This window comes from Cygnus olor, chromosome Z, assembly GCF_009769625.2.
Source record: "Cygnus olor isolate bCygOlo1 chromosome Z, bCygOlo1.pri.v2, whole genome shotgun sequence".
NCBI lineage: Eukaryota > Metazoa > Chordata > Aves > Anseriformes > Anatidae > Cygnus > Cygnus olor.
In genome coordinates this window covers 41,905,617-41,928,248 of record NC_049198.1, presented here as the reverse complement: position 1 = coordinate 41,928,248, position 22,632 = coordinate 41,905,617, and the positions used below count along the sequence as shown (strand labels likewise).

General features: G+C 38.9%; 1 protein-coding gene across 1 annotated transcript in view; it reads left to right on the top strand.

Moving 5' to 3' along the window:
• Window positions 1-20,776, top strand: part of FRMD3 (FERM domain containing 3) — a 152,403-nt gene extending 131,627 nt beyond the window's left edge. The window contains exon 14 of the mRNA XM_040540488.1: window positions 17,345-20,776. Coding sequence (XP_040396422.1) covers window positions 17,345-17,940 — 596 coding nt within the window. The 3' untranslated portion in view covers window positions 17,941-20,776. The remainder of the gene's footprint in view (window positions 1-17,344) is intronic.
• The last annotated feature ends 1,856 nt before the right edge of the window (window positions 20,777-22,632 follow it).

Genomic DNA, 22,632 nt, shown 5'->3' with positions numbered 1-22,632 from the left:
TTGTACAGTATTACCCTGCAGTGAGCTTGACTATATTGTTCAGATTGCCGTTTAAGCTGATCTTGCAGCTCGGACACTGATGCTGGTCCTTCTCCAACCTCCCCACATGCACTCATACGTCCTTCTGCTGTAGTTTCCCATCTTCTCCCTAGCACCAGCACTAATCACCTAGTGAGCTGACACAAGGACTTAAAATATTAATAATAAAAAGACAACCCCTAACTGTACGGTGTCCCAGTTCTTGCTGGCTCAACCTTTAAGAGGCTCATCAAGAGGGCCAGTCAAAGTGCTTTTTCAGCGCAAGGGCAGGAGCAAAAGTTTGTCAGCAGGGAGAGGAAAGGCAGCTGGTCCTGGGACTGACTGAACCACACTGGCAGACTTTATTAGTGTGCTACACATGTAAAACAGCCTTGGCATCTCTCTAGATGTTGGGGCCTGAGGTTGGGGCAGACAGTCTGGGGGCTTTCCAAAGTGCCTGTAAATGCTGCTGAGCACAGTGCAGCCATGCCAGAGGTGGCTGCAGGGCAGGTCCGCTGTCTCTGGGCTGTGTGGGTTGGCTCATGCAGCTTCCAGCACCCATGCACATACTTCTGCAAGGTGTGGCTGTATGCGTGTGATGTTCCAGCTGCTGATGGCAGAGACCTTGACACGGCACTGCACTGTGCTGCATAGGAAGGGCCAGGCAGCTCATCGGCAAGGCTGACAACAGCACTGTCACCACAGCATGCCTTGGGCAGACTCAGGGCAGTGCACAGTTTTCTCTTTTAACTGAGCAAAACTTATTTGTTCTTAATTTTATATCAGCTTCACATATTATGAGCAAATCACATGGCCAAAAATACAATGATTGTGGTGTTACCCTTTTTAATTGCTGTCTTGAATAAGCATCTCTGCTCCTTAAGCAGCTGGAGAGATTAATTCTGAGTTGGCTGTGTCTGAAGGTATGAAACTGAATGAACAGTAACTGCTGGGTAAGAGAGAAGATTTTGTGTCAATTACTCTGATGTTGCTAGGGAACAAGTCAATCAGAAATGATGCTAACAGAGTTTGTAGGGGATTTTGAACAACCTGCCTTGTTATCCTTAGGATAATCCTTTCAGATGGGGAAACAAACAACAACAACAACAAAAAACCACAAAAACAACCCACAGTGCAACCAAATATTAAAAAGCAACTACAGCCTAGCCATCCTTCCTTATGAGATGTCAACTTTACAAATCTGCTCCGTCTGTCATGCTGAAGGGAAACAGTCTTCCAAAAATCCCAAATTGTCCAGTGGATTTGCTGACATATAAGATAGTGTATGCTCACTAAAGAATGGTCATAAACAACTGCTTTCTGTGGGAAGAAGGATACTAGATGTCTGCAACACCACTATAGTAGTTATTTTAGCAGTTAGCACTTATGTAAGAGGTTTTGAAAACAGGCATTTGTTAAACTGGCAGCAAAAATATCTGGAGTTTGTCTGCTGATGTCTCATTGCTCAAGATGCAATTCTTCATTCTGCCCTTAGAGGCTGTACACAGGTGTCCAATTACGAACTTAAACAGATTTGAATTGGAATTCTTACTTAAGCATAATTGTTTCCTTTTTAAAATCATAATTATGTAGCTGAATTAGCTAAGAGGCTGGACACCAGACAGTATCTCTTTTACCAAATTAGACAGTAAGTGTGCCAATGGAAAATTGGTGAAAGCTCAGAATATCTGCATTTTAGATGTCAGCTGTATATAGTATTTGGCTTCTGTGTAAGACACTGACACCCAAATGTCAGTGGATTTCAGAACTGGGATTCAGGATCAAGGAGCTGATGCCCCACTGATGGTGCAGTCACTTTCAGATGCCAAGCCCAATGTGTAGTATCCAAATTTGTCTTAGCAAATGGGGTTAAGAAGAGCTACAAGACTGATGATGATGTATTTCATAGAATTACTAAGGTTGAAAAAGACCTTCAAGTTCATCTGGCCCAACCATCACCCTACTATTCCTTGTTAAGTTTTCAACTGCTTTGTGACAGCATCAAGAACTAGCCAGAAATTCTTAATTTGTTGATCAATTAAATTGTTTGATTTTTATGAAAGCCCTGAAGAAGAATAGAGATTTGCTTAAAAAATGTGTTGTCAGTATTTTGCAGTAGACTTGCTGCTGAAGTAAACTATAGCTAATGCATTTTTTAAAATTATTTAAAGACGTGATTTTCTCAGGATTTCTCAGGTTTTACAGGGGAAAAAAAAAGAAAACAGTATGCCTCTGGATTAATGTTTTTATAGATTTCTTTCTGGTAATGACTACACATTTTATATCATTTTAATCACATTCTGTCTTCTTTAACTTAGTTCCACCTGGTTCTAACATATTTGTTGAGGTATTCTAAGGAAATGAACTATCTCCAGAAATAATGGTAATATTTCCCTTTTTTGTCCTTGGACATCCTGAACATTTTATTTTTGTTCTTTTGTCCACTTTTTTTTTGTTCTTCTCTGTGGCCTGATCTGGGGCTTCATACTCTCTGACATCTGTATTTCATTTACAAAAATTGAATGAAACTCCAGACTTTTTTTTAATAGCTGTTTTGTGCATTAGCATCACAGCTTCTGACATCTGATTCTCTCCCTCTAATGTTGCTCTGGTTTTGTATGGTTCTAGTACCTGAGCTTCTCAAATCTCTAACAAGTTCTTGCAGTATGTGCTTCCCTTCTCCACTTTGATATGTCTGTCTTTGGAAAACTAATCTGAAGTCCTAATGCCTTAGCTTTTGCAAGTCAGTTCTCAGATCTTCGTGGATATTGCTTAAAATTCTTCATGTTTTCCTTGTTATTGACTCTTGATTTCTTTCTTAGGAGCAGAAAAGAGGTATGGTAGTGTACAGATAAAGCATAAAATGACTGACCTGCATAAAAGTTATCACATGGAACTGAATCTAACATGTATGAGAGGTCATTTTTACCTTTTGAAACGTAAAGACGTTCTTTTGAAGGCACTCTACTACACAAGTTTCACCTGTATCGAGGAGTGTGTTTGCAAAATTTATCTTTGTCACAGATGGCCAAATTATTTCCTTTTGAATGAACATTCAAAAATGTTCATTTTTGAAATGAAAGAAAATGAATGAAAGAAAAAAATGAAAAAATGAATCAAAGAAGTGAAAGAATGACAGAAATGAAAGAATGAAATGAATGAAAGAAAAAAAATATGCATTTTTGAGATGTTTATTTTTGAAAGAACCATTAGGTTCTTTCCATGTTCCCTATTCTGTAGAATATGTTTCACCACAGTGCAACTGAACACGTTAGATTTCTTTTGGTGTTGCTGTAGTAATTGTGTGGGTGCCTTCTTTCACTGATTTGGTAATGTAGATTAGTTCTTGTCTTGATTACCTGGCAATTATTTTGAATTTGGTGAGTATTGTCTTTGGATTTTTCAGCACCAGCTGCAAGCAAGGCTTCACACGAGTAGTTCACTTCCTCAAATTAAAAACCATATCTCTAATACACATTAATATATATTATGTTAATAGAATCTCTAAGACTCAGAGGTGTGGTTTTGCTATGTGATGAAAACTTCTTCTAAGTAATTCCATATACGTGTGTTCAGGTTTCAAACAGGAATTATTTTCTTGGTGACATTAATTTTTGCCTTTGGAGCAATCAAAGTGGAAATAGCATGCTTCAGTGATTGGTTGGTCTACCTCAAACTGTAGTTTAGAAAAGAGTCGATTGTACAGACTCATTCTAAATTCCTTCTGGTTAAAATTCTTGCTCCTTACTTTTTTCTTCCCCAGAGAGTTCCATGCTTTTTAGATGTCCTCATTGAGCTGGATGACATTTTTAAGTTTTTTTTTTCCCTTTTGAAGATGTATGTCTATGTGTCTGAGTTGTGTATGAGGAGCTCTTACCCTTTATTCAGTACTAGTAGCTGTCTGTCAATAAAGGATGTGTGCTTGACAGATATTCATTGCTACATAAAAATTTGCAGCGACTGTGTATTTTACTAAACCTACTTTTGTAAATCACAGAAGTATAAAGTACAACATTAATGGCAATTACCTGGCATTAACAATATCTTTCCTTTAAAATATGGAGTCTTTGTTGCATCCAACAAATATATGGGAATGAGCACACACCAGCTATTGTGTATGTCTGGTTGTGTGTGTGAATTCTGTAAGCTTCATTTCTACAGCAGAGGCATCTGGAACTTCTGTGGTTACAGCTTAGGCATTAATGTGAAATATTGGTCCCTTATTTATTACAGTCCCATAAATATCAAAAATATGCTAGTAAAATACAAAATAATGTTAAGTATATGTTCACATATTATATCTATAAGCAAGAACACTGTAGCAGATAGCATAGTCCACTTTTCTCCTGCGCACAAATTAGTGTTGTTGCACTGCATTTTTATTAGAAAAAGGTTTTAGTGATAAGTCTTTATGTACAGTGAAACTAATACATAACCTTTTGATATTCTTATTTTTAAAATAAGAATAAAATAATGTTAAATATTAAAATAATAAAAATAATGTTTTAAAAATCATACCTGCTGGGTAAAAAAGACACAATTTATCTTGGTAGGTCAGATGAGAGAATCATGAAATGTCTTGTGTCATATAGTATGAAACAGTTTTTCCCCTTGAAATTGGCAGAATCACTACTCCTGTCAGCTGATGGTATCTGGTATGTGCATGCATATATAATAAAAAATTGTAAATTGCAGTATGTTGGAGGCCAGCAGATTTCTTAGTTGAGTTTCTAAATAAAGTAAGTTCTATTTTTAGATTTCTGTGGTCTGCAAGATAATTACATTTTTCTAATTTTTCATTAAACTTAGTTGAGGCCAAAATGAGCATCCTTAGCTCAGGCCACATATATAACAATTTTGTACTAATTGTTTGGTAAATTTTAATGATGATTCTTTCATTTATGGAATAAAGTCTGCTCCTTGTAAGTTCCTCTACTGTGCACTTTGACTTAAAATTTCTGGGAGTTTCCTAAAGTGCGTTGTGGAATCAGGAGATCTTAAGATCCCTGTATGTGTTATTATGTCTATGTTCAACAAATTAACTTGGATTTACAGTCTCTAACCATATAGTATAGCCCTACGAGGTCTGAAAACAGCTTTTCTTACAAGCAAACCAAGATAATACCTAGTGTAAATGGCAATGAGCTCTGCCATCTTTCCTTTATCATATTTATAAATTCTCAGATTTCCAGGTGTTTACCATCCTCTTGTGTGGGCTCCTCTCCACAGGCTGCAGCTCTGGCCCGGAGCCTGCTCCGGCCCGGGGCCTGCTCTGGCCCGAGGCCTGCTCCTGCGGGGGCTCTCCATGGGCCGCAGCCTCCTCCAGGCCACCTCCACCTGCTCCACCGGGGGCTCCTCCATGGGCTGCAGCGTGGAGATCTGCTCCATGTGGGACCCATGGGCTGCAGGGGGACAGCCTGCTCCACCAGGGGCCTGTCCACAGGCCGCAGGGGAACTGCTGCTGCGTGCCTGGAGCACCTCCTGCCCTCCTGCTGCACTGACCTTGGAGTCTGCAGGGCTGGTTCTCTCACACTTTCTCACTCCTCTCCCAGCTGCTGTTGTTACACAGCATTTTTTTCCCTTTCTTCAGTCTGCTCTCCCAGAGGCCCAACCACAGTTGTGCACAGGTTCAGCTATGGCCAGTAGCAGGTCCCTTTTGGAGCTGGCTGGAGCTAGCTCTGACCTGACATGGAGCAGCTGCTGGTCTCTGCTCACAGAGGCCACCCTTGCAGCCTCCCTGCTACCAAAACACAGCCACTTAAACCCAATACACCATGCTGGAGCAGTTTGCTCCTGATGGATGGCCCATGGTACAGACCCATATGGGAGCAGTTCTTGAAGAGCTGCTGCCTCTGGGCAGCCGCCACAGGCTCAGTTCAGGAAGGACGGCATCCCGTGGGAGGGACCCCACGTGGAGCAGGGGCAGAGGGGGACTGTGAGGGAGCAGCGGAGACGAAGCATCAGGGACTGACTGCAGCCCCCATTCCATGTTCCCCTGCACTGTTCAGGGGGAGGAGAAGGAAGAGGATGGATGAAGGGAAGGTGTTTTTAGTTTGCATTTAGTTTCTCACTGTTCTAGTCTGCTAGTGATAGACAATAAATTATATTAATCTCCCTGTTCTGAGTCTGCTTTGTCCTTAATAGTAGTTCATGAGTGATCTGCCTGTTCTTAACCCCTGAGCCCTCTTCCATTGTGTTTTCTCCCCCTGTCCTGATGAGGAAGGGGACGGAGCTAGGCAGGGTGCTGGAGTTTAGCTAGCCATCAGGGTGAAACCATCACACCTGTTCACTGTTTTCATTGGCGTGGGAAGTGTATCAGCTTTGAAGAATGTTTTGTCATAGTTTTTTTTGCTTTCGGGAGGAGATTTTTTTTTTTTTCCTTTTTGAAACACTTTGTTTTGATTTTAAGAGAAGTTACAGAACCATCTTCTGTTTTCAACCTACCCTGAAACTCTACTTAAATGGTAAGGGTCTCTCTAACGCAGTTTCTGCCAGGGGTTAGCATTTCAGCTGTATCAGTCTAGAACAGCATCTTAGGAAGGAGGAGAGTGGACAGAGCTGCAAAACCAAATAGTTACTAACACTGGTGTTATAGCCTTCCTGTCTGTCTGCTGGAGGAAAAAAAAAAAAAAAATAAGTCCCAGGCAGCCCTGCAGGAGAAAAACAGGCTCCTCTTCTGAAAAATCTTTGCTGAAAAGTGTCTTCCAACCATTATGCAGGATTCACTGCCAGTGCCAGGTCATGTAAAGTCTTTTTTCTGTCTCCAGAAACAGAGCCTATTCCTTACTTGCACCTTGAGAGAGAGAAGACAAAGAGTTGCTGACTCAGCTACAGTATTTCAGCATAAATCGCCCTTAGCTTTGTATACATGGTATTGATGGGAAATGTCTTGAAATCTCAGTCATTTCTTTTTTATAAGAACATGGTTATGTAAAACATAAATGACATACATGTATTTACGCACATGAATGTGTTTCTGTTGGAAGTCATTTACAGCCTTTTCCAGGGGATCCTTGTGTCCTCAGTTAGGCTTTTCCTTGTGTTTGAGCATTTGCCCTGCAGGAGGAAGGACTGAAAATGAGCACTGCTGCATATTCATATTATGGGCCTGGGAGGCAGAGGAAGGGAGCCACCACAAAGACACTTTCCAAAAAGTTCCATTGAAGTAGACATCTTTCATGAGAGAGCACACATTTGCAGGACTGTGTTCCCCTTCCTCCCTTATTTCCCATGTATTTGCATGTGTGTCATTGATTTTATGGTGCAGAGAGAACAGGGATGCCAGATAATAGACTCAAGCAGTACGAAAATTAAAGGTAAGTATTTGGGGAAGTGAGAGACTATGTCTCCCCATACAACCCTTCTCTCTGTGGCTTCAGTGAACCTGGTAAGAGCTCCTTTCCCACTGGAACAGCATGACACTGTGCATGTGGTTGCATTCCAGCTTCCAGCTGGAGCAAGTTATCAGCAGTCAGCATCTACGCGTCACGCCTTTTTTAGGATCCTGCATATCCCTTCTGCAGAGGAGCAGAGAAATGGCCAGCCTTCTAAAGCAACACTTCTCTCTGGTGAATGTGAAGGCATTCAACAGTTACCCACAACTGAGAACTGGAGCCCATATGCAGAGAGACATTTTTCCCAAACTTTTTTCTCTTCTTGTTTATTCACAAGCAGGTTAGCTTTGATGCTAGGCTTGACATGAAAGCATTTTCATCTCATTGGTTTCCCCTCTGACTGAGGCTTTTAAGCATACCATGGGGTTTTTCCTTTTGTAACTCTACCTTTTCCCCAAGTATTTTCCAGGTAGCACTGGGGAAATTGACATCAGTTATCAAATTAAAGCTCTTTAGAAAAATAATGGCTGCAGTGTCAGTTTGTTCTGTGAAAAACAGTCCCTAAATGCTGGCCTTTTGTTTCATTGCACTGTGTTTTGATGCCTTGGATATTTTTATGCTTGTGTGTGTGTGATTCAGCTGTTATGCTAGCAACTGCTAACTGAGCTGGATGCTGTGGAAGTTCGTATCGTACGTTATGAGGCATGTGGAAATGTTTAAAAATAACGTCTCGTTCTGTTCCCTGCTGGGATATTTTTGTTGTCCATGTTAGAAGCTTGTCATTTGATTCATTGAGAGGGACTTGAGTTAGTCTTTTAAAACTCAGTGGAAATGCAATAAAAGGTCAGAGACAGTATGGGTAGAGACTTTACAAGACTTTGAGAACACGGATTCATAGCCAAAATGGTGAAATGCCTTGTAAAAATCCAAACCAAGAGAAGCATTCATTTACGGATGGTTAACCACTGTAGCAAGGAAGTGTGTATTCGATTACTGCGGCATGGCTCCAAGATCACAGCCAGAAGGGCTGGTAAATCTAAATTTATTTTACTCATATATATATATTTATTTATTTATTTATTTATTTTTTCCATAGTTTGTTGTGCTAGTACTAGTCACTTGGAAAGAAACTGTATTGAAAATGATGAAATACTACATTGGGTACAGCAGAGAATAAGGATAAGTTACTGACCAGGAGGATTGGAGAATGAATGACAAAAAACCTAAATGAGATTTGTTGTAATATATTGCTGAAACAGTGGACTAATTCACTAATTGCTAATGAATGAATGACTGGAATTTTACCCTTACAGTTTTTTCAACTTAGGGGGAGAAAAACTTTAAAAAATAGTAATTTCTAACAAACCAAACAGTTCTTAAATTAGCAGATAGGTTGATAGTATATTTTGAATATTGACTGAATACAGTAGTTGATACAGTTTAGTTTTACTGTGATTGAGTGGCTTGTGTTGCGAGACCATAACTTTGTTGCTGTTATTTTTCTAGTACTGAGTGATAATAATATACTGAAAAGAAAAAAGGAGCTTGATTTTTTTTCCTTATGCATAAAAGGAATGGAACCCAAGGAACAAAATGTATTCAATGTTGCTCTGGATAGCAACCACAACTAAGATTTTTATGTGCTTTTATATCATAATAATTTGTTTTCCAAAAATGGGTTCGTCGACTCATCAATCTATATATCTCTGCTTCCTTAATGAAGGTTGGCATTTCAAAATTTGTTTCTCCATGCTTTCTGTGATAGCGTTTACTTTTCATATTTTTGCATACATGGGTAGACAGATTTCAGTTACTCACACACTTGTATACAATCATGCCTTGATATTGAATCTTCATTTCAGAAATGGGTATTTACAAAAGAATTAACTGACGATATTCTGGCCAAGACCAGAGTATTGTCATATTTGTAACATTTAAATTCAGAAAGCAGCAAGCATCTCAGGTATGGGAGAACCTGCTTCTTGCAGTGACTTGTCTCTGAGTGGCAACAGCTCCTGGCTGGCTCTGCTTCATAACATTACCACTCAAGGAAAGCTCTAGTAACTGTGGGAATGCACTGAACTCCCTCGTTTCAAAAAGTAGTAGCAAAATGGAAAAAGCATTACTGTTTACGTGTATTTTGCATTCATGCTCCTCAGTTAAATGCTGTCTCCTAATACATACATGCAAGATGTCTTGTATTAGATGCCAGTCGAATAATGGACTTGTGCACTGGGGCTATGATGATTCTTATAAACCTTGATGTTGTGCTACTGTTTACAGGATGTTAGCCTTGTTGGTGTATACGGGTATAAAATCTGTATATCAGCATATAAAGCCAAGGACTGTGGTTAGTTTGTGTAGAAGGGGAAGGCATAACTCCTTGGGACAGCACCGTTCTGCATGCAACCATTTCAGAACAACGTTGACTTGTACCAGAAGTGCTCTTCTAACTCAGTGGAGTTGCTGAAATGTCCCACTTGTCCTTTTCTCAGGTGCTAAGCTTTCACATTGGTGCCAGTTCTTTGCAGACTCGCTCTTGTTGGCCTTTTGCTAGAGAGCCAGTGGTTGCAGTCTCTTCACCAGCTCCTCCCCTTTCTATAATCTGCTGACAGACAAATCTTCCTCTTTCATTCCTGTTTCCAGGATGGACATTTCTCCTTCCCTGCTACTCACCTTAACCTTTTCACTGCTAAATCCTATTTCTGGATGGGGCCAGCAGTGCTGGGGTGAGCTCCTTCCGGGGCAGAGGGTTGCTAGAGACAGTATCGCTCAGAAAACCTGCTGTACTGCATGCTCTGCATTGCTTTTATTTCTGCACTTCGGGTGTGCATTGCAGGGTGTAGAGAGCAGAGCAGAAGCCTCTGGGGGCCACACAAACTGTGGCATTAGCTGAACACTGTGACTCAGTGCAGTTGTGGGGCCAGTTGTGATGCCTTAGAGTTACAGTGTCTGCACCTGATGTGAGCAGTCCTCACAGAACTTTACTGCCTTCTACAAGTTGCAGCAAGAATAAAACTAACTGGAACTGCCATGAAGATTGCCAGGTCACTGCCTGAAATGGAGTTACTAAAATTTGTCATTGATTTACTCTCCTTGCAAAGCCAGATTAGGTGTTTTATCTGAGCACAGGATGTGGGTAGGGTATGGCCTCCTACTTCTGAGGGCTGGGCATCGGGCTGTGATGCAGATCTTGCTTTGATGTAGATGCAGGGAAATATTTGAGTGCAATTCTAGATTCTGTTTCCCTTTCCTATGTTTTCTTTGTGATCTCCATGCATTCTGTTCACGTGAAAAAGTCACCCCCTCCTTCAAGTCATTTGATGAATAGTACATATGAATTATGTCTGCAATGAAATTAAGTAAGGCGTACGCAATATTTCTAGAGGAAGTGGTGAAAGGCATAGGAAGGAACTGTTCCAATTGCAGCCTGACAGACGTAGTTCTTTACACACTCATATAAAGTATTTCCAGCAGAGAGTCCATTTGCTCTCCTTTTTCTGGACTGTATCTGTTTTTTCACTTCTCTGTTTAAAAGAAGGAAATCTTTATACTTGTTCCTTCTCCCTGTAAAAGTCCTAGGCCTTTTACAGATATGTAATTACGTTCGCATGTCTGGTAAGTAAAGCTATGTGCAGTATATCCAGCCACAAGACAAGGGACAAATTGAATTTTTTTTAATAAGAGTACACATTGTTCTGGAATGCTGTATTCCCAGCAACTGCAGCTTCTTAAGAACAGGAAAGTTAGGGCTGCCCTTCAGCCTGTGAATCCTCAGCTGCTGTTTTTGGCTCCTTTAGAGACACTAGCTGCTGGCAACATTTATGTCAGACCTCTTACATATTCGTGTTCACAGCATATGACCACTGTAAATTTGTGTTTTATTCAGCTGTTCATGTTCCCATCCGCAGTAGCAAGTTAGAGGTTTGGAGGAATCCCAGTATTTGGTGAAAGGGAAGTACTGAGTTTTGGCTCGTATAATGAGATCTCTCTGGCTCTGTAAAATTTGTCCAGTTGCCAGAAAAGTATAGCAAGTCTTTCCTGTAGATATGTAAGAAGTAACATTGGGCTTATTTATCATACAGAATCACAGAATAATTTGGGTGGGAAGGGACCTTAAATCTAATTCCAACCCCCTGCCATGGGCAGGGACACCTCCCACCAGACCAGGTTGCCCAAAGCCCCATCCAGCCTGGCCTTGAACACCTCCAGGGATGGGATATCCACAGCTTCTCTGGCCAACCTGTTCCAGTGCCTCACCACCCTCTGAGTAAAGAATTTCCTCCTTATATCTAATCTACACCTGCCCTCTTTTAGTTTAAAGCCATTCTCCCTAGTCCTATCACTCCACTCCCTGACAAAGAGTCCCTCCCCAGATTTTCCACCGGCCCTCTTTAAATACTGGAAGACCTTTATAATGTCTCCCTGGAGTGCTCTCCAGGCTGAACAACCACAGCCCTATCAGCCTGTCTTTGTAGGAGAGGCACTTCAGCCTTCTGATCATCCTCATGGCCATCCTCTGGACTCATTCTAATACATCCATGTCCTTCTTATGTTGGGGGCCCCAGAGCTGAATGCAGTGGTCCAGGTGGGTTCTCATGAGAGCAGAGCAGAGGGGGCAGAATTACTTCCCTTACCCTGCTGGCCATGCTTCTTTTGGTGATTTACCTAATATGTCAGTAATAGGTATTAAACCTTTGAGCTATGGACTGTAAATTGCAGATAAAATTAAAAAATGAAGAAAGAAAAGAAGTGATCTTAAATATAATTTAATACTCAAGCCAGATTCCTTTAAATCTGAATGTTATATAAATATTAACTGTTATTAAAGAAACAGTAAACTTTTCAAAATCCATCTCCAAATTGTTGCCTTACAAGATCGACAGCAAAGTAATTGTTATGTGTGAATAAGATCAAAGCATTTGCAGCAGACTTGTAGAGTTAGTTAAAGGATATTGACTTCAGGCTTACTTTGTTTTATGTTCTCTCTTTCCATTGGAAGATTGAGGAATTTTTGTTTTAAACCTGGATTCGTTACTTTGGATAACTGCTTGTCATAAAGGATATACTAAAAGCAAATTATCTGAAAACCTTCTTCCTTCCTTAAACTTGTGTCAGTGGAATATTTCTTGTTGTCTAGAAAAATTTTGAATTTTGGTGCTTTATTGTGTTATTCTCATGCCTGCATAAGACATCTCAGCATTGAAAGCGATAATATGCCATTGCACTTGTGTCATTTGAAATCATCAAAGTCTAAGTGGCCCAACATATACGTGTACTGTAACATGACTGGAACTTTGCTGTGGGCTTACTTTCACCCTGATTAATAGCTAAGTGTTTCCTCAGGCCTTGACTTGAGAAATGTTGCAGTGTCATAACAAACATGAAAGAATAACAGCTTTTGATATTTGATATTTTAAAATATCAAATGAGTTTACAACAGCATCAACTAATGCTCACTCTAAATTTTCATATATTTATATTAAAACATTTATTTACACTTTTATCAAGCTGATATAAAATGTTTTGATTTAATGTGGTTTAACAACATGTAAAATAGTTGAAAATACATTTTTTTTTCTCTTGCTTTGAGTCTATGGATTAGGATGATTTATTTATTTAATTTTTTAGCACTGTATTAGGGAAAGAGTATGGGTAAGAATGATGGGCAGTAGTAATTGTTTTAGTTTCGTGTGTGCCTTCCTCTGATTGTGTCGCTTATATGTTATCAGCTCAAGCTAAATAATGGACTACAAAGTTGATATACACTTTGGAATTGTGCCACATTGCAATTTTAATACAGTCCCCTCAGAAAACACTGATCTGAAAAGGTTACTCTGCTGCCTTCTATCTACAGGTTGATCACAGTGAAAGAATGTTTGCCAGCTATAGGAGAAAAAAGCAATGTTCGTAGAAGTTAATATGATCTTTCTTGTTTATGTTCACTATGCATGTTATGCACACTGGAATTTACTCTGGGGAAGGAGAGAAGGCTCAGAACCATAAATTGGGGTGACCTTTCTTTGGAGTAGGTGCAGCTGTCCTCTGTATGATGAGAAACATGATAAACAGATATAATATTGACCTTGCATCTAAGCAGGTATAGAGAGCCTTACAGCCAGGATTCTCGAATTTGGGAGGTTAAAATTAGGTCTTTTAATCCATACTGAGGTGTCTCAACTTACCTTTTACTCCTATTAAGAGAAAGTGAAAAGCACCTTGGAAAAGAAAATTGTTGTACTTCTGTATCTAAATATATATGTAGATGCTTAGTGTTGGGCTACAGTGTTCAAAAAATTTGGCTTTCATATTCAATGCATGCACTCTGAAATAGATCCAGAGTGTGGTTTGATGATCCAGCAATACGTGCTGTTACAGTATGCTTAGGAGAAAGATTATCCCAAATCTTTTCTTACCTCTTGATGGTCATATACTGTTGGGTCTAGTGTCAGTCAGTTTGTATGCTCTCAGTGGCTGTAGCAAGTATATTTGTTAATGCAAAGACTCCAGCACGATGCTTGCTTCGTTTCGAAAAGTGATGAATTTCTGAAGTGGCTATCATAGGAGAGGACAGAGTAGTTGAGGCAAGAAATTAATAGCTAGACAGTCAAATTAGGCTAACGAGGAGACATCTGCATTTTCTTTATTGAGGGCGAGGCTTCATTTCAGCTGTGCATGGTCTGCTGTCTTGCAGCTGGTGAAAGGAGCACTCCTTCTCTCTCTCCATTACTGTTAACATGGTGTGCTCCTGGGAACACCTGACAAGCCAATTCAGGAATAAAAACCATCAGAGAATTAACCTAGGAAAAAACAAAAATAGCTGTTTTCTTAGGTTAGCTTTACATATGGGCTCACTCAGGGATCAAACAAAAGGGAGCAGAAATGGTCTTTTCGGTTGCAGCTAACCTTTAACCAGGGTGTGAAACCTCACCTGGAGGCATGGCTGGCTTATCTCCTAGAGAGTAGGAAAAGATAATAAATTACAGGGGCAGAGATCTGCCTGGGCCATTTTGAAGAGTTAAAAGGGAAAATGAATGTAACATCTATCATGCTCTGCTGAAGGGGTGTTGCTTCCCAAGGATTGTGCTGTATAATGAAGAGGTTTTCTCTGATGAATATAACATGAGGCACAAAGCTTTGCATTAAGAAGGGGATCCAGAAAGCTGTCCTTTCAGGTAAGGAGCAAGCTGGCTTGTTCAAGGAGTGCTTTAATGTAAGTAAGTTTCAAGTGTAGTTTTACTGTCACTGCTTATGTATTTTTCAACATATTTGTAACATATTGTAACAACATATTTGTAATATATATTTTATATGTTGCATTTATTGGCATTTCACCCCAGCTAATATTGAGTATAAAACAGTATAATTTTAAAGTTAAAAGATATTAACATGACATCACTCACCCAGTTTTTGGCAAGTCTATAGGCTGTGGTAACTACACACCTTACTTATCTATTTGATAGGCTGGAGAACGTGTTAATGGACCTGCACAGGTTACATGGAAGATTTTGGGGCAACTCTCAGGCACTCTGATATACAGCATCATGCTGCGGCAGATATTTTCATGAGTATACATTTTAACAAGCTTTAAAATTCCCAGTGCTGCAACTCCATCTCGCAAAGTATTGATCTGTTGATTTAATTTAATCTACAAAGTTTGATGCGTTAGCTTTGTATTGACAGGTTTTCTGCAATTATTTTTTCCAATGAGGGGGACAGAGCATGAATAAAAAAATAAAGCTGCAAACCCTGAGTATTTAGGGCTCTAGTGGAAGTGTGATTGTGTGCCTATGTCTGGCCCAGAACAGGTCTATGTTTGGGTGACCTGGTAGTGCACATATCTAGCATCATTTGTTATAAAACTGAGATTGTTATAGATATGTCCTGTCTTGAGAGTATGGTAGCTGTTAAAAAAATAAATTTAAGACCTTGTCATTCAAGAAATGCAAAATGTGTTAACAGTGAGAAAGTCTAGGCTGTAGTGAATATCACCTACTCTACTGGAATACAGTTATGGCTTGCTCTCAGTTTAATGATCAAGAGACCAGTGACATATGAATATTCTTGTGCTATCTAGTCAAATAGAGGGCAAGCAGGTTTCAGAAACAAAGCTCATCATTTCAATATAGTGCATCTAAAATTCTTAGGACTAATAATGTTTTTTTTTTTTAATTTAAAAAAAAATCGGACATTTTCAAGAAAAAGCTGAAAAGGCTTCTGCTTTCAAAGTGGGATTCTCAGCAGCATTTTAGTCAATTATAGTTGAGTTACTATTTATAATTCTAGCTTAGAACTGTGATCCAAAATGCATGTAAGCTTTATATCTTCTTATACTGTAGATGTCTTTATGACCAGGATTTTTGCTTTGATTTTTGTTCTGTATCATTTTTACAGAGTAGTGCTGCATTCCTTTATTATAGCATGGTTCAGGTCATGCTTCTTTTACTTCATCTCAAAGTTATCATCATGTTTTATTTTTTTATACTTTTTTTCCAGTGTTTGTTGCTCTTTAATAGAAAACTATAATAGAGCTTGCAGAGACTTTCTTACTTCACACTGAAAATCATGATGCATCTATTGTAATTAACAGTGGAGATGTATTACTTTTCTTAGTACTTGTTTTTCTGTAGTAATACATATTGTTTTATACCACATTATTTTAAAGTCTCAGAACCTTAATTTTTACTGCATTAAAACTGGAATTAATCCTTAATGATGTCAGTACTCCATCTTCTGCAGACCTCTGTTGCTAAAATCAAAGCACTGGGCTAATTTGAATTATAAATGCTAGGTTGCTGTGATTTTCGTGGGTTACTTGTTGGATAAGTCATATAATCTTGTTGTGTTGGTTTTACCTGATATATCCTTATCTCTGTGTTGCATCTGGATTAGTCATTTATAAAGAATGGAGAGATGGAGATCACAAAATGAGATGTACTAAGTGCTATTATATATTGCTGGTGCACATAGCACTGTGTATGGTCTGTTCCTTTTGCACATAGATGGCATCTGATGATGTTAAAGAGTGTCAGACATGGTATAAATTTTAAAGTGTTCTCCCATCACTTTGTTCCATCCCTGGGCCATGTTTCCCCCCCTAATACTGACTCCCCTCCAGTTGACAACTAAGAAGAATCACTGCAGTGTTCACGTAGCTGCAGAACAGCTAGACACCTTTGCAGATTTACTGCTGCTAGTGCTAGTCCGGAAAAGGGGTATTAAGTCCCGAGAGGACAGAGTTTGAGCACAGAGTTGGCTAATAAGAAATAATCATACAAGTAGGGCTAAGAAAGACTTCTTTGTGAGGGGGAGAGAGAAATTTGAAGGAGAGAGAGAAAAGGGACTGAGTATGAGGATTGGAAAGATGACTGGAAGAAAAATGAGATATGAGAGGTAGCTCATTAAAAAGGTGAGGCATTTTCACTCGGTTTCAATCCTATCAAATCCTCATATGGTGTGCCAGCCCCCCTCTCCTTTTATCCTGTCTACTTCTAATATGAATTTATCATGACAATCTATTGTCTCTCTTTAATATCATTCTCTGTTGAAAAGTCCCAATCTCAGCCATTATGTTATCACTTTATTTCTTTGAGATGAGTGAAGAGAAAGTTGTGCTTTATTATTATTGTGAAAACAAATAGCACCAATGCACATCTGCAGTAGGTATTCATTTGTATCAGAAACCTGACTGTCCATGGAAGATAAACTGTTCTGTTTTCTGTTTGCATTACACTCTTATTGGTGGTAGCTGCATCAGACGACTTTAGTCAGGTCTGGTGTACTGCAGTGTTGTAAAAGATTTTGTCCTCCTCTGGCAGAGATGAAATTTTGAAAAGGTGTTTCCAGTGTTTGCTAATTGTGTGTGGTCAGGTTTCAATATGCAAAATGATTGCAGAATCTTCTTTCCAATCTACATTAAATGCGATTGGAAGGCTGAGCTTTGCCACCAGGGAAACAGAAATTTAGGATCACTGTTTTCATCTCTTTTTCAGGTATCCAACTGCCAAAGGAAGATGATGTTTCAGTCCCTGTGATTTCCAGCTCCCCAGTTAAAGACACTGGGGAGAATGTTGATCTTGCTATTGATCAGGAAGAGAAAATGAAAGAGGAACCTTTAACCATCTCAGAACTGGTATACAATCCCAGTGCCAGCTTGCTGCCCACACCAGTTGATGATGAGATTGACATGCTTTTTGATACCTGTCCAAGAGCAGAGAATGAGAAAGATGATACAGATTCATTTGAGGAACTGGATGCAGACGAAAATGCCTTTATGATTGCAGAAGAAGAAGAACTGAAAGAAGCTCGAAGAGCGCTTAGGTGGAGCTATGATTTTCTAATGGGCAACATAGAGGTGAATGCCTTTGTGAAGAGTTTCTCCAGACTTCTGCTTGTAGGCCTTGGACTGTTACTGTTTGTGTTCCCTCTTCTCCTTGTTCTCCTGGAGTCGGACCTTCAGATCTCTTTTCTCCATGAAATCCGTCAGACGCCAGAGTTTCAGCAGTTTCATATTGAGTATTACTGCCCGCTTAGGCAGTGGGTAGCTTGCAAAATAAACTTCATTCGTGACATGCTGGGCAGCTTTTAAATTTTAAAGAAATATGACACAACTAAGGGCTATATTCAAAATTTCAGTTAGTGCAGCTTTTCATTATGCCCCTGGGGCCATCAGTCTGTCTTCATATTTAGTTCATTACAGACTCCTCAGGCTCTTATGTTTCCTTTACACACTTAAATTGCTCCTTTAGTTTCAGGCTTATACTGTCACCTTTCAGTAACCAAAAAGAAGCTTTATTTTAATTGCATTTCAGATTTTCTGCTCATCTGTTGCATCATATGAGATGGGATAACAATAAGGTTCATTGTCTTTAACCTTAGAATACATGACACTAATGAAAGGGAAAGAAAACCTTTTTTGAATATATTCCTTAGTGCAGCAATCTCTTCTAACCAATGCCTATACAAGCAATGTTTATGCTGGGTTTTTGTTTTTGGTTTGTTTTTCTGTTTGTTTGTTTTTTACATTTTTATGTGTTTAAAATATTTTGGTAAATTTTTAGCAAAAGATAACTTCTGATGTTATTTAATTGTACAGATTGGTAAGAATAGTGCAGAAGGGCACATAAGATACTTTTAGTGTTTTAGCAATTATTTGTTTTTAACCTACTGGCTGGAGAATGAATGAATTCAATATAGCTCTATAAGAGAGACAGTGGTTTGGGAAGTACATAGAAAGTTCACTCAAGTTCAGTAGGGTCTACCTGGGGGAGGTGAAATGACACCAAGTACTCAGAAGAATTTCTGAAAGGCATAGTTGTAAAGCTTAGGGAAGTGAGCAGAACTGAAAGTAATGATCCTTCCTCTTATGTTAGTCTTACACTTTATCAGTGCTATAGAAAGTCTTTATAAGATAGTCCAAGTATGTTTTGGAAGAGAGTGAGTCTTCAGTCTAAATGTAGATTATTGTACATAACATGGAAGAAGATAATAGTAAGTAGGGAGAAAAAAAAAAAAAAGCTAAAACCCTACCTAAATCAGTAGGCGAGTGAGTGACCTACTTTTAAAAACGTTAGAGAAGAAAAATGTATTCCTTTTTAAAGCAAAACTTTAGACTGTACAGTTGACATGAAAACGTTCTGACTCACAGTTAAAGGATTAAACACTTTAGCAGATGCATCTTCATCCTTGATGACCTTTATTACTAATCTCCAAGACAACACAATTTCTGTGCGTGCTGATATGCTTACCCTCTTGCCCTATTAGTATGAGCCCAGTTACAGGACCTAATGCTGTTTCATGTAACATGGTTTTGTATATCTAGTTATTCCAGTATTGCATAGAGAATATACTTAAAAAAAAAAAAAAAAAAAAAAAGACTTGCCAATAGCTGAGAGCATTAGAAGGCCCTCAGATGCATCACAGAGCTTCTATCTAAAAAGAGAGAGTTTTTATTTTTTTTATTTTTTTTTGTCCCCTGATCTTAGTGCAGATGTATCTTGTATTTAAACTAGGGAACTCTGATTTCAGCCTCAGAGTTGTTCTCCTGCTTAGAGAATTATTAACTGGAGGCATATATGAGGCTGTTTTATTAGAAGTACATTTAACGTATTGTAACCACATCTCTTAATTCCTACTGAGTAAACTCCTTTACTTCTGGTATCAGAGAATTGGTTTTGCTTGTGTTTTTCTCATGTAAGCCTTTGCAAATATCTAGTTTGACGATTTCCTTACAGGATTTCTCCTTCCCTTTCCAATCTTCTCCAGTTTTTAAAGGATGAAACAGTTACAGGGCTTAAAAATTCCTTTCCTCAGTTGAAAACTCTTCAATTGCTATTCATTTCCCAAGCAACAAAGGCTAAATTGAACAATTGCCTTTTTCTCTTCACTTTTGTTTTTTCTTGACATTCTGTTCCACAGAAGAATCGTTATTGATTAGATACTTGATGAGGATTTTATCTTGTGCTACTTGCTGTTAAATGATTCTTTCCAAATATCATTCAGCTTAATAGAAATGGAGAGTAAACTAAAGTAGACATCGGGCCTTAACAGGAAATTATTCACTGATACTGTTTTTAAGCAAAGGCGTCAGAAAAGGTGTGAGTGGTGAAGGCTGTGAGAGCTGGTGTCCTGCTGGACTACAGAGACAAGATTCTGTGCAGGCTCCTATTAAGTCTGGAAGTTATATTAAAAAAAAGTAAAAAAAAAAAAAAAAAAAAAAAAAAAATTAGATCCTGTGCTCTAAAATATAATCTTGTCCCTGTAAATTATAACACACCAGAAGTAGGAATATTGTTTTGCTTGATTTAACTCTATTGGAAAATGGTTGAGTTGCATGATAAAATAATCTCAGAGAATGTGCAGTGTAGTGAGGTCTTATGTAGGGTTAAATGCAAGAGTATGTGTGCACATATCCTTGCCTTTACTACCTATATGCATACACTCAGGCCTGGCCTTTTAAAATTCTTCCCTTTCTTCCTAATCTTCCTAGTATTCTCTTGCATATCAAAGTAATTTAACTGAAAGTCATGATAGTCCTCTAACATAAAGGCCAGGACCACCTAATGCACACAGAAGCATATGGTTGGGCATATTCAGACAGAGTAACAGTCTAGCATCTTGTTGGTGAGAATTACAGAGTTGGATTATGGAGCATCTATAGGTACAGTATTGTGTATTTCTGTCTGTGCTTGGATTATATTGTAAAATGTACTTGAAATCTATTTTGTGGTTTGTCTAACATTTATAAACACAACTCTGGGAAGAATTAAATATGGTTTTATTTCAATGGAGACTGGGGGGATAATATATCTGTAACTCGAGCCTTATCTTTGTACAGTGAATTTCACATTTCTATGTCAACATCCTGATTGTTTTGTATGTTGATATGATGGCAGGAATCCCTAATAAAAATACACTGGAGAAAAGCTTTCTGCAGTTACAACAGTTCTTATGATGTGTTGTGGTTTAGCCCGGCTGGCAGCCAAACACCACACAGCCGTTCGCTCACCCTTCCCCCTCCCTCTCCGGGATTGGGGAGAGAAACGGGAAAGTGAAGTCTGTGAGTTGAGATAAAGACAGTTTATTAAGACAGGGAAAAGAATAACAACAATAATAATAATAATAATAGTATTAATAGTAATAATGTGTACGAAATAAGTGATGCACAATGCATTTGCTCACCACCCGTTGACCGATGCCCAGCCTATCACCGAGCAGCCACCCCCCCACCCCAGCTAGCCACCCCTATATATTGTCCAGCATGACGTCAGATGGTATGGAATACCCCTTTGGCCAGTTTGGGTCAGCTGTCCTGGGTCTGTCCCCTCCCAGCTCCTGCTGCATCCCTAGCCTGCTCGCTAGCAGGACAGAGAGAGGCTGAAAAGTCCTTGGCTTGGTGTATGCACTGCTCTACAACAATTAAAACATCAGCATGTTATCAGCGCTCTTCTCATTCTAATCCAAAACATAGCACCCTGCCAGCTACTAGGAGGAAAATTAACTCTGTCCTAACTGAAACCAGGACATGATGAAAGATTTTTTTTCACCAGAACACTTTTTGTTGCAAATTAGTCGGTGCAAGGAATGGTAGATTTCTTAGCTCTCTTACAAATTCCTTTCCTACATACATTTTTTCCCATTCACTAGCTAGAGAGACACTAAGAAAGCGGTGGCCTTAAAGATGTTAATAACATGGCTTCAGATGTGTAGTGCCAAGGGCCTAATGGTTTGCCCAGTTACCATGTAAGAAGTAGTTGCCGTTTTCAGTTTGCCCCTAAATAAAATTACTATGCTCAGAGTACAAATTGAGCAGTCTTGTTTTAAAGACAGGCCCTGGCTATAGACATATGGCTGAAACTTTTTGGTGGGCAGATCTAACTAGAGTGTCAAGCAAACAAAGCTGTGCAGCTTTTGGATGGAGCATGCTTACATTAAGCTGGTTTGGAACTCAGACAGTGCAAAAGCATCTGGTAAAAAAAAAAAAAAAACAACATATGGTCTGCAAAGAGCCAATTCCTAAGAGACTTCAGTAACAGGAACAGTATTTGGAGGAGCTAAATCAGAACCTGAGGCAACTTGAGCACATAAAACGTTTAGATGCAGGCATGTCTGTGCTCTATCTAAAAGACAAAAATTTAAGTGGAATCTCAGGCAATTTGAAATGTAATTTTCAAGGACTACAGACAGATCCATTTATTCAGTTAGATGTATGTTATAAAGCTACCTTCAAGAGAGGTTGCTTTCCTGTTTTAACATATGAAATATACAGCATATCTGCCTTGACAGTATTTGAATTCTAAAGTACTCAGCATAATTTATGAAAATAGTATGTGTAGTTTGGGTAGAAATTCAGCAGTTGTCATAAATTCTTTCCAAATGATGAGAAACAATTTTAGAATTTCCATTAAATTACAAGCCACTGAAATGTCATGCCAAATGTATGTTGGTAGAAATCTAGCTACATTTATTGGAGCTAATGGTTACTATAGATAACCCTTAGCATTTGATAATATATGTTATATATTGATTTGCTGTATGTTTTCTTACAGCTGTTTCATATTATAAAGGGTCTCTGAGAAACCTCGTGAACTCTTCTACCATTATAGCAGTTAAATGCTGTGATTGTCTGATCTTATGTCTTCAATTATGTTCCTCTACGAAGGTGAGTCCTTCATCAGCCTCCTCATCTGAAATTTGTAGCTTCATTTTGAAGCTGATTTGCTTCTAGTTGCTTTCTTATAAGGCAGATTATTGCTGTTCATCTCAGCCAGAGGAACCCACT